This window comes from Panthera pardus, unplaced genomic scaffold, assembly GCF_024362965.1.
Source record: "Panthera pardus isolate Hobbes unplaced genomic scaffold, ASM2436296v1 HiC_scaffold_22, whole genome shotgun sequence".
In the NCBI taxonomy this organism is placed as follows: domain Eukaryota; kingdom Metazoa; phylum Chordata; class Mammalia; order Carnivora; family Felidae; genus Panthera; species Panthera pardus.
This window is the reverse complement of record NW_026526788.1, coordinates 49,169,086-49,185,729: the sequence shown is the minus strand read 5'-3', so window position 1 is coordinate 49,185,729 and position 16,644 is coordinate 49,169,086. Positions and strand designations below refer to the sequence as shown.

Sequence of the window (16,644 nt, the reverse complement as noted above, 5' to 3'; positions counted from 1 at the left end):
GGAATGGGGGTGCCCGGCTGGCTCAGTCAGAGGAGCATGTGACTCTTGGTCTCAGGATCATGAGTTCAAGACCCACGTTGGGTGTAGAGATTACATCAAAATAAAATTTTTAAAAAACGGGAAATGGTGTATCTTTCTTAGATGATCCTTTAATGTTAATGATGGCTATTTTTTTATGTACCCTTTTCTCTGTGTAAGGTACTGTTCTGTTTTTCATACATGTTAACTCATTTAATCCTTCTTACAACCTCTGAAGTAGGTGCTATTTTTACCCCTGTTTTACAGACAAGGACGCAGCTGTATGGTGATTGAGTGCCTGCCCACAGGCCTGGCAGGGTTGGGGCCAGAAGGCTGGGCTGTGTGTCTCCACTCTTACCCGATGCACAAACTGCCTCTGTTATATTAATTCATCCAGTAGGGCTCATGCTATACCAGCCATTATTCACCGCTGGAACCCCCAGCACCTGGAACCATATAGACATGGTTACCATTCACAGGAATATTTATTCTGATAGGAAGAGATGGAAGATAAAGTCAATTAATAAATACCATACAGATCATTAAAATAGGCTGAGTTGTGAAGAGTGATTAGGTGGTTTCTGTGGTGTGCTTGGTCAGAAAGACCTTTCTGAGACTGGGCTGTAGGAGAGGCCATCCAAGTAACAAGAAGGAACCTGCTACCCTTACTGGGGAAAAGCAGTTGCAGGCAGAAGGAGACACTAGTGGGTTTCCTAAGGCGGCTGGAGCACAGTGGGCAGTAGGGCACAAAGCTGAGCCAGTCACGTAGAGCTTGTTAGCACTAAGGAGTTTAGGCTAAGTGTGATAGAAAGCCTTGGGAGGGTTTTGATTCTATGGAGAATGGATTGTATGTGGCTCCTGTTGCAAAGAGCCAGTTGGGCTTTTGCAGCGGACCAGGGAGGTGACTGTGGCTTGAGTAAGGATGGTGATTGTGGAGAACGGTTTGGGTGTGACTTGGCTGACAGAACTTGCTGGTGGACAAGATGTGAGGAGTAGGAAAAAGACAAGAATGGCAAGAGGAGAGATCAAGAGGTCAACCTGAACATGTTGGTCGATTAGACCCTCAAGGGGAGGTGTCACGTTGCCACATGGATTCTTGAACCTGGCAGCCTGTGAGGCACTGAGGGCTAGAGATATAGGTTATAACGTGGATAGCTATGTCCCCCACATGCTTAGGAGAGGGACAGATAAAAATAAAATATTAATAACCAGGGATTATTGACAGTGGAAATGTGGTGGTTTAAAAATCAAACAAAACCAATGACTTCTTCCCCCGAATCTGATAACTGGAGATTTTTAAAAGAAGTTAAGTTATAAAGGAAGTCATAATATTTGTAAAATCAGAATTGTCATGGAGTAGAAATGTCAAAGTGAGTGTTTTGTTGTAATACTTTTGTTTTGACTAAGGAGATAAGAATATTAGAGCCTGGTTTTGCCACAGAAATTATGCCTGTATAAATTTGTTTATTCATTTAACCAATGTTTATTGAGAGCCTACCATGTGCCACATGTTGTTCTAGGTGCTACAGATATGGCAGTGATCAAAATCAACAAAAATTCCTGCTGTCTAGGAGCTTTACATTCTAGAAGGGGAAGAAGCCCCTCTCCTGCAAAAAAAAAAAAAAAAAAAAAAAAAAAAAAGGGGGGGGGGCAAGAAGGAAAATGCATACCTCACGTATTAGCTCCAACTTAAGCTGAATCCTCAGTTGCTGCCTTGTTCTGTTTCCAGCCAGTTCTCCTATTCCACACAGCAGCTTTTTCAGACTCTCCTCACTCCCCTCAAGATTTGCCTCCTCTATAGATAAGCAGTAATTCCCATGTGGCTTACAGATCACTCGCATTCATTATATCCAGAACCCAGCTCTGCATTGTTCTGCTCTGGGCTGGCCCTTTCCCTAGTGCCCCCACTCTTGGGGGATGGTACTACCATTGTTCAGGACAGCAGCCTGCTGTCACTCTTGGTTGATCCTTCCCTCTCACCCTTACTCCTGCCCATTTAGTCACTTGCTAACTTGTCAGTTTTTGTACTCAATCTTTTTTACCTCCATGCAGTTTTTTCTTTCTGAACATACCATGATAGTCTAAAACTAGGCTTCCCATTCCTAGATTATAACTGGTGCCTCTTTAACCAGCCTCCCTTCTTGTCCCCTTTTATATCTCTTCTCTACACTGTAACCAGAGTGATCTTTCAAAAATGTCATCTGATCCCGTTACTCCTTCTGCCCTGACTCTTCAGGGAAATTTCCATTGCCATTAGGAAAAAGCCAAAACGTGTGACCAGGTACCCCATTCTTTCTGATGACGTCTGTGGATCCCTTAAACCAGGGGTCAGCAGTCTACAACCTGCTGCCCAAAATACCTGCTGCCTAATTTTCTCTGGCCCGGGGGTGAAGAGTGGTTGAAAAATATTTTTGAAATAATACTTCATGGCAGATGAAAATGATATGAAATACAAATTTCAGTGGCCATAAATAAAGTTTATTGGAACACAGCGTGCTCATTTGGTTACTTATTGTCAATGACAGCTTTCACACTACAGTGGCAAAGTTGAATAGTTGTGACAGACTCTGTGTTCTGCGGAGCCCAAAATATTTACTGCCCATTGTGTTGCAGACGTTTGCTGAGCCCTGGCCTAGATTTGTGGTCACTTCTACTTCTGTCTCTAATGTGGTCCCACCATCCTTCACCCACAGTGCTCTCTCCCATCTCTGGATCTTTGCACAACCTGTTCTTTTGTCTGCAACTTTCACTTGGCTAACTCCTGCTTCTCTCTCAGATCCCAGCTCCAACTTCATTTCTTCTAGAAAGCTGTTTCAGAACCCTGCACGTTGGATGAGATCTTTCTTTTCTGTCATCCTCCTCATGTCCGCATCCTTACATCTCTCCTTACCCAACTCAGACTCCATAGTCAGTCATTATCCATAGCCTTCTTGCTATACTCACCTCCTTCATCCCTCCTCCCAATGTTTTCTCTTAAAACCCCAGCCTGGTTAAGGGCAACTCTCACCCAGGCCCCTGAGCAGTGAATGTGGAGGGCAAGAAACAGCCCCACTATAGGGCCATTGCTTTAAATATATGACCATAGGCCTCAGGGTTCCATGGCTGCCCTAACGTTCTGCTCCTGACCATAGTCTACCTGCTGTCTGTCCTCCAAGCCAGCCACACTGTCCTTCTCGTGCCTCCCAGCACTCCTCACCACTCCTCCCTCTTCAAATATCTTGCTTCATTTTTCACTTAGAGGAGTGGTCAGACATTCTTCTTTACTCTGTCATGAGATCTCTCAGCCTCTCCCCATTCCCAGTGGACAAATTCCCTGTGACCCCTCGTAAGCCTAGCCTGTCCTTTTCTGTTGAACTAGAGCTTATCCCTCATGACTAAACAAGGACTCCCGTCCCCGCCATCCTTCACTGTCTCCTATCCTAACATTTGCCTCTTATGGATCATTACCATATACATACAAAAATCTGTAATACCAATTATCTTTTTAAAATGTTAATAGCCCTTTCTTGTCTTCAGGGCCTCATTCTTCTGCTCTTGCCCTTGTTTTCTCTACTCTTGCCTTAGTCATTCACTTACTGCCTCCGAGCCATTGTACATGTTACCCTCTTTACCTGGAATGATCTCCTTTAGATATTTGCACAGCTCACTTCAGTATTTCATTACAGTCCCTGCTCAAACATTATCTCCTCAGAGAAGCCCCTTATGGCAAAATAGGCTTTCTCTCTCTCATGTTCTCCCATTGTCCTACTGCATTTTTCTTCCTAGCATGTGTTACCACCTGAGATATAGATTTATTTGCTATCTTTCCATCAAAACAGAGCTCTGTGATGGCAGAGTCTATTCATACTGCTCTATTCATACTGCTGTGTCCCAGCTCCTAGTACTGTGTCTAATGGATTCAAATACTTGTTGAATGCATGAATAAAATAAAGAAGGTTTATCGAGGTTCAACGTTTACTTGATCCTGGGGGCTCTATATCATCAAAGCCCTGCTTTTCTTTTTCTTTCTCTGCTTGGACTTTAGTGGTGACAGCTTCATTTTAAAACTGGTCTCCCATGTGATAGAGAAGGAGTGCAGCAGTTCAAGCATGTTAGGCTTGAACCCCTACTTTTGAGGCGTTGTCAAACTTACTCTGTAAAGAGCCATGTAGAAAATATCTTGGGCTTTCCGGACCATACAGTTAAATTCCTATTGCAACTACTCAGCTATGCCACTGTACCATGAAAATATGCATAGACAGTTTGTAAACAAATGAGTGTGGCTCTATTCCGACGAAATTATTTTCAGAAACAGGCAGCAGGCCAGATTTAGCCTGGAGGCTGTAGTTTGCTGACTCCTGCCCTATACCGTTCAAAAAAAGCAAGCGTCTTTTCTAGTAGCCCTCTCGGAGGAACGAAGGGGCTTTGTCTTCCAGAGTTCCCAACAACCCTCTTCTTTTGCCATGTTGTCCTGAATTTTGTCTGATTCCTGTTAGTGAACCAATTCCTGCAATTAGTGGGGTGACAGTGTGCCACTGGTAAAGAGTAGTCGTGGCCCAGTCTGAAGCTGCAGGTGGAAGGAGCTTCCCTGAAGCTCATGGGCTACATGAGGCCAGAGAATTACCAGAGCAAAAGTGTGTACAGTCAGGAGAGGGGCAAGGAATAAATGCTGAGTAGGCACCAAATAAGATTTGTGTAGAAGTAATTATATTGTATTACAGTATGTGTTTGTGCAACTGTTACCCTCCCAGAATAGAATGTAAGCTCCTTTGAGCTCAGGCACCATACTGTTTACTAGTAACTTCAGCTTGCACCTTGTAAGGGCTTGAATTCGGGTAAATTAAATATGGCAAGAATCCTTTGCTCATGTAGAGTACTGTTTTTTTGTTGGTTTTGTAAGGATTTAATAATATAAATGCATGTGATCCATTTTCAGTCACATAAGTGATAGGAAAAATTATTATTTGGAAAGTATCTTAATTTTTTTCATTGTTGATTGAAACCTAGGTCTTGAGGGATTAAATTGAATTTCTTTTTTTTAACCAAAGGTTCACAAAAAGGATTCTGGCTTTTGGCGAGATTTTGGCTTTGGAATGACTTGTCAGTATCGATCAGATTTCCTGACCATTGGTAAGTATATCTTACATTTAAGAATAGGACTATACATGTTTACTGTAGGGCCTTATGGCATTTTCTAAAGGTCTGAGAATCGAGTGTTTTCCCATTAAATTATGAATGTCTGAGATTGGCTAAAAAGAGGAGTCTGGAGATGTGAAAGGCAAAGTTTATAATAATGTCTCTGAGTGGCAAAAATGAGATCATAAAGATGAAGGTGTAACAGAATATTTACTTGTTTCTTGAAAATCAAACACTGGTTTTTAAAAGCATCGGTTTGTCTTATTACCAATATTTGCAGTTGTTTTGAATGCTCTTACAAAAGATCTCTACATAACTTTGGTGTTGTGCTCATGGATTATTACATCTGGAAGTAATATTAGAGTATCTAGTTCAGGGGCTTTGGCATTTTTTTATTTAGAGATGAAACCCCTTTAATTATCTGTTAACTCTTATGAAAATCCTAGTATTCAAAAAACAAATGAAAAGACAACTGGTCTTTCTAGCTCTGATTGAAGTTAGAGTGGGGGACTTATAGTCACTGGCTTAATCATGCATTCCTTGAAGCCAGAGATGACCCTGAAGAATCTGGTCTAAGCCCCCTGCCCCCACTCTGGCTTCAGCCTTACCCAGCAAAAAATAGATTGTCAGAGTACAGTTTAAGAAAGCAGGCTGAAGGGCCACTTGGGTGGCTCAGTCAGTGAATTGTCTGAATCTTGATATCAGCTCAGGTCATGATCTTGCTTCCTGAGTTTGAGCCCTACATCAGGCTCCGTGCTGACCTTGCACAACCTGCTTGGGTTTCTGTCTTTCCCCATCCTGTGCACGCTCGCTTTCCCTCCCTCCCTCCTTCTCTCTCTCTCTCTCACTCACAGAATAAAAAATAAAATAAAGCAGGCTGAAACTTGATTCCATGTCTCCTAATCAGTCAGTGGCTACATTTCCACAGCATATAAAAATATATTTTACATATTTATGCATGTGTGTATATACATATATATATATGTATATATATATATATACATACATATATATACATTTATTTTTTTATATTTTATAATAGAATATATTTTATGTACTTTTTAGGTCTGTCTTACATTCATTTTTATAATCATGCATTTGTTTTGGAAATTCCTCCACCTTGTCTCTTTATTATTGTAACATTTGAATCATGGAAAATCAGCAAATAGCAATAAAAAGACTATTAAATGAAACTAATGCCCTTTTCCCTTACTTCTGGCTTAATAAAACAGCGAGTATACATCATTGCCTTCTAACCTGTGTTACTTCTCACTGCTCCTTTCTCATTATTTTCTCTTCATATTCCTGTTTGATCTGTGTTGGTGCAGTTAACGGTGTCCCACATTTCTCTGGGATTGTTCATTTTTCATTTTTCTTTTTTTCTCTGTTCTTTGGATTACATAATCGCAGTTGATCTGTCTTCAAGTTTGTTGATTCTTTGTTAGATCAGATCTTCTGTTGAGCTGCTCTAATGAGTTTTTTATTTAAATTGTACTTTTTTAACTCCAGAATTTCCATTTGGCACTCTCGGTCTATCTATACATATCTATATATATGTTATATATATGTATGACTTCTGTTTTTTCATTAATATTCCCCATTTGATGAGACATTGTTATCTTACCTTCTCTTTAAGTATGATTTCTTTAATTCTTTGAACATATTTATAATGATTGTTTTGGAATTTTTGTAAAAACCAACATCTAGGCCCTCTCACAGTTTCTGTTGCCTCCTTTTTTTCTGGTATACAGGTCACACTTTTCTGTTTATTAACATGCCTCCTAATTTCTTTCTTGCAAACTGAACATCTTAGTTAATCTATTGTGGCAAGTCTGGGTATTGAATTTCCCCCTGCCTCCAGGGCTTGTTTTTTGTTCTGTTTTCTGCTTGTTTATTTATTGACTTGGCTTTACTATGTTAATGAATTTTAACTCCCCACCCTGCCTCCACCCCCCAGCAATATGAAGCCTCTCCTGTCACTCCTTAGGGCCTGTGCACAGTCACCCTGGGATGACATGAATTTAGTAGAGCTCTCTTTTACTTTTTCTGTGCCTCTGTTGGTAACTCCCATCTGTTAGACTGCACTAATTGCTCACTGGTTTGCGCTCTTGTTTTTGACAGGGCTCTGGGGCATAAATTGCTCCACAGTCTGACCCAGTTAAATTGAACCCTTTTGCAAGGCAGTTTTTGAGGCAAATCTTTGAGTTTTGTTCAGACCTCAAAAGGGCTCTTCTTAGCTGTCTCTTTCCCTGTTTCTCTCCAGTAACCTAACTGGCCTATTTTTAGCTTATTGCTCTAATGGAGCTATCAGCTTCCTCTGAATTGCTTACCACCAAAATCTCCATTATTTTCAAGAGCCCTGTTAGGCTTGAACTTCTGCACACTGTTTCAAATAAAGTCAGTTTCGTTGCGTAGAGCTTTGAAGCAGTTTGTTCTCATGTACTGCCTCCTCCCCTGGGGAAAAAATCTCTGAGCCTCTCCAGAGCGGGGGGGGGGGGGGGGGGGGGGGTGAAGACAGTGGCACCCTTCTCTCAGAGTGGCATCCCTACCTTATGGGGTAGGGGAAGAGCAGTCCCACTCCCTTCTGGAATGAAGCGTCTACCTTATAACTATAAGCTGGATGAGAAAGGGAGTCCCAATCCTCTCAGCGCTTGTTTGGAATTTGGCCTCTTTCATTGTGGAGCTTCTATTCCTTTCTCCCTTTCCTCGCCTTCTGATATTCCCATTATACATACGTTATACCTTTTGTGGTTGTCCACAGTTCTTAGAAGTTCTGATCTGTTTTTTCCTCCAGTCTTCTTTGGGTTTGCCTTTTCAGTTTTGGAAGTTTCTATTGATGTGTCCTCAAGCTCAGAGATTCTTTCCTCAGCCAGTACAAAGGCATTCTTCCTTTGTTACATTGTTTATCTTTAGCATTTCTTTTCTATTCTTTCTTAGAAGCTCTCAGTCTGCTTACATTACCCATCTGTTCTTGCTTTTCCCAATGGAGTCCTTAGCATATCAATTACAGTTGTTTTAAATTCCCAGGCTGATAATTTCAATACCCCTGCCATATCTGAGTCTGGTTCTGATACTTGCTCTATGTCTTCAATCGTTTTTTGTCTTTTAGTATGCCTCATTTTCTCTTCATAGCTGAACATAATGTATTGGGCAAGGCCTTTAGTAATCGGTGGTGAAGTGTAGGAAAAGAGGAAGCATTCTATATACCTGTGATTAGGCCTCAGTCCTTGAAGTGAGATTATATGTCTTCACAAGTGTTTCTCAGACGCTGCCCCAACCTAAGGTGGAACAGGATGGATAGAGTGGGCTAGAGTTGGATATGTCCTTCCCCCAGGTAGATTCGACTCAGGTAAAATAGTTTCTCCTAATGGCAGGTTTTCTTAAGAAGAATAAAGTGTTCTCTCTGGCTTGTTTCAAAATGATCACTTTCCACTGCCCTGCTGAAAGCACTAGGGGATTTTGCTCCAGTCTTCACAGTTTTACTAGAGCTCCTAAAGGAGTACGGGGACCTTCCTATGACTGGGCCGCCTGAAATTTTCAACTCTCCGTCATTTACGGTTCAGATTTCCACCCCACTCTGCCCACCGCCACCTTACCCCAGTACTGGTTCCCCTGGAGATTTCTATTGGTAGGTTTCTGCTCTGATACTTGTGATTCTGTTTTACCTGCCTGTCTCTCCAATTTGGAGGTAGCCATTTGCTCTGTGACCTTATTTCTCTGAGGGATCTGAGAAGAGTTGTACATTTTTCAGTTTGTTTTTTTTACTTTTTGGTAGGATGAAATGACTTCTAAGCTCTGTTTGTGCTGGACCAGAAACTGGAAGTCTCCCATTTATGTTAAGTATCTACACCATCTCTAATATTTGAACAACTGATATCTACAAGGAAGAAAAACCAAGACATATTATACATAGTGTTTATTAGTAAGGCTGTGACTATTTAAAGTAATACTTTTCAGAGAGCTCAGGATTATTGTCATCCTTCAAGGGTGAAATTAAGTGGCATATAATTATTTGACAGAAGACATAATTTGGAAACCTAGCTCCTAAAGAATTAATTTGTTCTCAGTTTTTAAAAATCTTTTCTAGTTTTTCAGAAAACTCCAAATGGTTTATGTTCTCCATGTTTCTTTAGAAAGTTCATTGTTCAGTTTAAGCCAGTTTGAAAATAGTCTCAACTTTATCTCCTGTTTCATGTGTTTACCCATTCCAGTTATCCATTTGCCCCATCACTGTATCAGAATTGTTCTAGTAGGTAAGATTATAAATAACATGTATGTTTCCAGGTCTACCTGGGTCTTTTTAAGTTCTTAACTGAGCAGCACACACATGAGCATTTCTTCTTCACGACACTTTCTTCGTTTGACTACTCTGATAGCTTGATCTCCAGAATTTTCTCCATCCTCTGGTGCCATTTTTCAGACTCTTTTGCTGACTTATCTTTCTCTGCATGTTTAACCTGTAGATGTTGGCATTACTTACTTAGGATTTAGACCTGAGCCCTATTTTCTTTCTAAATTCCTTCAGTAATTTCATCCATTCCTATGGCTTTAAATCATCTGTGTGCCCATTCTCAAATGTATATGTTCAGCTTAGACATTTCTTCTCTTTTCTCCTCTGGAAAATTTTCTGTGACCCAGAAAAACTTAAGTCTCAAAGGATAATTATGTTAATTATAATAAGGGTGGTGAGATTATGGGTGATTTATATTTCCTTCTCCTTTGATTTTCTCCAGATTTTCTATATAACTTTGACGTTTACAAAGCATTCTCAAATATTTAATCTCATTTTGATACTCTCAACAACAGACCCTGCGCTCCTAGATGTCTGCTCCTAACTGACTTCCAAACCAGGATGTCAGTCTTCTCCATGAGGTGTCTTTAGGCTATACCATGCCATGTCATTTGAAGCAGAACATCTTGATCCTTATCAGGTCTGACTGTGCTCTAGCTGTCAGACAGTTATGTACAGTGTCCATTTTAATCCTGCAGGTGGATTCGACATGGAAGTAAAAGGTTGGGGTGGAGAAGATGTTCATCTTTATCGAAAATACTTACATGGTGACCTGATTGTGATTCGGACTCCAGTTCCTGGTCTTTTCCACCTCTGGCATGAGAAACGCTGTGCTGATGAATTGACCCCCGAGCAGTACCGTATGTGCATCCAGTCCAAAGCCATGAATGAGGCTTCTCACTCGCACCTGGGAATGCTGGTCTTCAGGGAGGAGATAGAGACCCATCTTCACAAACAGGCATACAGGACAAATAGTGAAGCTGTTGGTTAATGTCATCATTGGCACACTAGTCTGAACCACAAACCAGCAGTTTTTTTAGCCTTAATTCCAATTCCAGATGCAGTGCCTCTTTCAGAGAAGACATGCTTATTTTTTGTGTTCTTTCTGGCATTACTTTACTTTAAGCGGTTTAACTTGATATGGGAAGAAAAAGCAAGTGTTTCAGTGCAAAGCCTGTTTTGTGAGAATACCGTACTTTGGAATCACTGACAAATTGAAATCTGGTGTTTGCCCCAAAAGTAGTTTTGAGGTGGTTTCTACCCTGCACCCATGTTCTGATGTGTTCGGGTTGCATCTGGGTTGAGGGATGGAATGTGTTGTGCTCAGGGTGGGTCAGGAGCATCCAGTCCTGCACAGAGGACAGAGTGTTATGGAGGGATTGTGTTGACAAGGGTTCTTCACCTGCTGACCACTGAGTCAACCTGCTTTTATATTAAGACCTTTAGTCAGTTGCTTGAAGAAACCTTTTCACTGAAGCAGAGGATGACTAAATGACACATCTGAAATTCAGAATCAATCAAAAGAAATCAGAAATAAAAACGCTTAATGTTGCTTAGCTCCCTGAATGTCTGGTATTAAACAAATGAGTAATAGTGAAAATACTTAGGTTAGAATCTATGACTCATGATTAAAACTATAATGTGTTATCGTGTTCTGGATTAGTAGTCAGAGTTGCTATGGATTGTTTTAAGTAAACAAACATGGAAATGTCTTTACTAGAACATTTACTTATGTTGGAGAGCAGGTGATCTCTGGGAACATCCGTTTACATGAGCCAGGTGCTACCGGGGCCTTCTTATAGTGGTTCAGAATAGATGAACATAGCATGCTTTTGTGTTTTTTGCTTTGCATTGTCTCATTTAGCTTGAATCCGTATATATTTATTATCCTTTTTTTCCCTCATATGTTAATATATGCTACATCTGTATTTGTAATGTTATGCTACTTTGAGTTGAGAGAGAGTTTCTTGAAGAAAAACAATTTAATGAGGTATACCATAGATTACACTGATTTGCAAAAAGAGGTGGAGGGGAAAGTAATCTGAATGGAAATCTGAATTACAGAATATTTTAGAGAAATGTATTGTTTGCAGATAGAATATTGTTTTACTTGAGGTATAAATTATGTTAATGAGACAAGATGCATAAGAAGTTGTATTCAGATAGGACTGTACTATGTTATTTATCACACATGGATCTTTTACCATACGGTCAATTGCTAGATCCAGAAATTGGAGATAAGGTGAAAGGCATGCATAGATTTTGATTTGGCTTTTAAAAGGGACCTATATTGTATCCTTCCTATTTGTACATAAACCCCTGAAAATTCACAGAAGAAAAGTCATTACTTTTTACTCAGTAAATCATACCATCTGAAATATAAATTCCAAATTTCTTGGTGCTACATGAATTCATTTTACAGTAACTCTTATGAATTATTCTTACAAGTTTTAAGTTGGGTAGCATTTAGGCTTTTTTTTTTAAGATGTATAAAATATTCTCTACAGAATTATTAGGCTATTGTCTCCTTTATATACAGTTATTTATTATGAAGACCAGTGAATTTTGGTATTTAAAGTGAGAGAACCTAATTATTTGCGAAGGTAAGTTGCATCTTGTTTTTTGACAGAATCAAGTGATTTTACCTTTTCTCCTTTTTAAAAAAAACTAGCCTTTAATTTAAAAATGGAAGCTAAGCAATGGAAACATACTGTGGCTTTGACATTAAATGGTACCAATAAAGTATTTTATTATCAAAATTTAAATGAAAATGTGATAATTTTTTTCTGTTGCAAAATACCATAAATACAGAAAAGAATATAACATGTAATTGTGTAATTTAAAGAGTAATAAAGCAAACAGCTACCCAGAGTGAGATAAAGAACATTGTCAGTGAAAGGCCTCTGTGTGCCCCTTCTTAATCACACACCCTCACCTCCCATAATAGTAACCATTCTGATTTCTGTGATAATTTTTCACTTGTTTTTCTTAGTTTTCCCGACTATATATGTGTCAGTGTACAAGAATTTCTTTAGTAATAATGTTGGGTCATCAGTTGTGTGTACATTCTGTTTCCTTTCCAAAGTGGACCATCTTCAGCAGTGTGAGACAGTTCATTTTGCATCCTTGGCAATACTTAATTTTGTTAGGTTTATTAATTCTTGCTAATCTAGTAGGCCTTAGGCATGAATTAGAATTACAATTTGCATTTCAGTCTTTTTGCCCATTTCTATCAGTTCATAGGAATTCATCACATAACCAGTTCTTATTGGTTAACTATCTCCTCCCAGGATGTGGCTTGTTTTTTCCCATTCTTGATGGTACTTTTTCATTAATAAAAATTAACTTTAATGTGACTATTTTTTCCCTTTATGGATTCTACTTTTTATTATTGATTTATAACCTTATATTAAGGAAAGAGGGCTTAAAGCTATTGTTCTATATTGTCTCCTGAATACCTCATATATAGCTTTGCTTTTCCTAGTTAGGTCTTTAACCTAACTGGAAGAGCTTTTTATATGTGCCGTGAGGTAAGGATTGTATTACACTGTTTCCAGCATCACCTTACAATATAGTCCATATTTTACCCACTGATCTGCAGAATCACTCCCATCCATCAGATCTCCATACATGGAGAGAGGTCTGGTTCTGGGCTCTCTCTGTTCAATTAGGCTTTCTGTCCATCACCATACCCTTACATCATGGCCTAAATTACTATAACTTTATAAGAAATCACTATTTCTAAGAGCTAGTCCATTTGCCCATTCTTAACAATTGTCATGGCTACTTGTGGCCCTGGTATTTTCATATAAATTTTAGAATAAGCTAGTTAAGTTTCACAAAACTGTCATGAATTTGATTGGGATTTCATTGAATCTCTAAGATCACCTTGGGGACATTTCACATCTTTATGATACGGAGTCTTCCAGTCCTTGAACATGACATATCTATTTAGGTCTATATTGTCTTTCAATTAAATTTTATACTTTTTCACACAGTGGGTTTACATGTATTATTTTATAGATTTTTCCTAGATACTTTGCATTTTTTATGCCATTGTAACTATCTTTTTTCTTTTTTTATTGTCTATTGCTGGGCTTAGAAACCCAATTGATTCTTGTGTTCAGCAACCTTGCCAAAAACACTTAATTCTAGTGATGTATTTCTGGCTTCTTTCGTATTTTTCTGTTATGCAATCATATCTCTATGAGTAGTAAAAGTTTTGTTTCTTTTCAGTTTTTATGTCTTTATTTTCCGTGTCTTACTGTGCTTGTTGGGATTTGTTGTGCAGTGTTGACTGGAGGTGATAATAGTGGACTTCCTGCCCATGTTTCTGATTTCAAGGGGAACACTCTCAGTGTTTCATCAGTAAGTATGGTATTTGTTGAAGGTGTTTTTATAAATGCCCTTTATCAAGTTAACAAAGTTACTTTATATTACTGCATCTGTTGAGATGATCATATGTTTTTTTTCCATCTTTGAGATGTTAAATTAAGTTAATCAGTTTTCTGAAGTACCCTTGCATTCCTAGGGTAAACTCCAATCTTTCATGATAGATTATTCTTATTATGCATTGCTGGATTTAGTTTATCGTGTGTGCGTGCGCACACACACACACTTCATTTGCATATCTGTGTATGTATTCATGTGTGTATGGGTGTTTATGTGTATATATATTTGAGGTGTTTTTCATCTGTGTTCATGAGTTTTTATTAAGGTTATGCTAACCTATAAAGTAAGTGATAGGTCTTCCTCCTTCTGTTTCTAAAAAAGTTTTGTAAGACTGGAATTATTTCTTCTTTGAATATTTGAGAGAACTACCTGAAAGCCACATGACCATGAAGTTTTCATTTTGGGAAGATTTCTGATCATTGGTCCAATTTATTTAATGATTATAGATCTATTCAGATTTTCTCTTTCTTTTAAAGTCAGTTTTGATTGTGTTATTTTAGATAAGGTGCAGTCTTCTAGGAATTTATAGTGATAAATTTGAAAATTTAGATGAAATATACAAAGTTGTTTACAATATCCTATTATATCTGTAATATGTACAGGATCTATAGTGATAACCCTTCTTTCATTCCAGATATTATTTGTGCCTTTTGTTTTTCCTTGATTAACCTTACCAGAGGCTGACCAATTTTTTCAGTCCTTTCAAATAACTCACTCTTGCCAGCCACGTGTGAGGAATCCAGTTGTGTCACGTTGTCCCAACATAGTATTTTCAATGTTTTCAATTTAGACCCTTTAATCTCTATTGAGTATGTACAGTGCTCTCATTTTGGTTTTATTAGTTTATTACTAGGGAAATGATATCTTTTCATGTGCTTATTGGCCACTTGAAGATCTTCTATACTGAAATGCCTAGTAAAATTTTTTTACCTGTTTTTAAATTGCCTTTTTTTTTTTTTTTTAAATTGATTGGTAGGAGTTACTTCTGTATTCTGGATCAAGTCTTTTGTCAGGTTTATGTATTGCAAATACCTTCCCCGAGGCAGGGGACTGTTTTCATTCTCTTAATGTTATCTGTTAGTAAACAAAAGCTGTTAATTTTAATGTCCATTTTATCATTTTTCTTTCTTTTATAGCCAGTGATTTTGGTATCCAATTTAAGAAACCTTTGCCTGCTCCAAAGTAAAGAAGAAATTTTCCTGTTTTCTTTTAGATGCTTTATTAAGATTGCTTATAACTTCCCTTCTCATCTTTGTTGCGCCATTCATACTTAGATCTATGATGCATCTAGAAATAATTTATGTATATAGTGTGGGAGTCAAGAGTCAATCTTTAAAATTTCAGTGAAGGTCTGCTGATAGCAAACTCCATTTTGGTTCATAAATATCTTTATCTCATTTAAAAAATATTTTTTGAAGAGTATAGAATTCTAGGTTGGGAATTTTTTTTTAGCACATTGATGTTATTCTGCTGTCTTCTGGCTTCAGTTATTTCCCTCATAAGTAAGTTATCAGCTTAAGGTTGATACTCCTTTGAAAGTAATCAACTTTTTTTTCCTGGCTGCCTTCAGGATCTCCTCTTTATCTCTGTTCTGTATCACTATGATATGTGTGTTTGTAGGGTTTTGGGGGTTTTTTTGTTTGTTTTTGGTTTTTTTTTTCTGATCCTGCTTGAGATTCTTTGGGCCCCTTGGATTATTATTGTCTTTTATCAGTTCTGAAAGATATTCAGCTATTATATTTCATTGTCTTTACCTCATTCTTTCAAAAGCTCCAATAACATGTTAGACCTATTGTTATATTCTCCGTGCCCTTTATGTCTCTTGTTTCATATTTTCCAATCTTACACTCTCGTAATTTCTTCAGAATTGTGACCAACAAATTTGGAGAAGAGCCTCTATTCGTTCTTTAAGAAATGAAAATGAATTTTTTAAATCCCATGTTTTTTATATACTTGACAACACTGTTTCCTCAACAGTGTTGCTTAAGATCCGTACGTAAGAGTTTGGGGTATGTTAAGATAGATATTTAGGGGAGAGGGGTTGGTAGCCCTTCACCTTCCTCACATTATCATGACTTCCTTTCTGGGAATAAAAACAGAAATCGTGTTGGTATGATATAAGGTCACTAGCCTGTATGTGGGTAATAGGTTTTTCATTTAGAAAGTAGTTCAGAATCCCCAATTTGTGGGATTTTTCCTCATATATGTATATACTGATTAAATTTAACACAAGTGACTTTTCAGTAATGTTAGAATATATTAACCAGAACATCAGTTGTCCCTTTGAGAAGGTCACTTATAATTCTTGTGTCACTTTTCCCAGGAGATTCTGCTCTGTGGGAGAAGTGGGGTTCAGTTTCATCAGGGGTGCCACTGCAAGTACCCAGCTAACACTGACTGCTTCTAATGAACCAGGCACTGCACTTTCTGCCGTGTAACATTACAACAACCCCATGAGACAGTATTGTAATTTCATGTCAATCTTAAGAAAATGGAAGCTTTAAAAGACAAACAACTTTTCCAAGTATGCCCTGCTGAGAACTGGAAACTAGGATTCGAATCCTAATAGTTTAACTTTTGATTCCTTGCTCTTATGCTTATCCTGTCTTGCCTCCCTGGAGAACAGGACATTATTTTTATATATAGGTGTAATGGGTATATATTTCACAAATAATCTTTGTTTTGTCACAGAAGTCTCTATGGCCTTAGGAGAGATCCTTAGCTTATTTCCTGTCACATGATGCTGTAACATAGACTTGTTCTTGAAA

At 38.3% G+C, this 16,644-nt stretch overlaps 1 protein-coding gene across 7 annotated transcripts in view; it reads left to right on the top strand.

The window, feature by feature from the left end:
* The window catches only part of CSGALNACT2 (chondroitin sulfate N-acetylgalactosaminyltransferase 2), a 46,167-nt gene extending 33,984 nt beyond the window's left edge, over positions 1 to 12,183 (top strand). For 2 of the 7 annotated variants that reach the window (XR_008424867.1, XR_008424866.1), the window contains 4 exons: positions 5,046 to 5,127; positions 8,692 to 8,761; positions 8,909 to 9,386; positions 10,123 to 10,233. Coding sequence is in view for 3 of the 7 variants with exons in the window: in XM_053909712.1 (XP_053765687.1) it covers positions 5,046 to 5,127; positions 10,123 to 10,415 (375 nt within the window). In the remaining 4 variants the exon portion in view is untranslated. Of the gene's footprint in view, positions 1 to 5,045; positions 5,128 to 8,691; positions 8,762 to 8,908; positions 9,387 to 10,122 lie in introns of all 7 variants that reach the window. The other 5 variants (XR_008424869.1, XR_008424868.1, XM_053909712.1 and 2 more) reach the window with 3 other exon arrangements.
* The last annotated feature ends 4,461 nt before the right edge of the window (positions 12,184 to 16,644 follow it).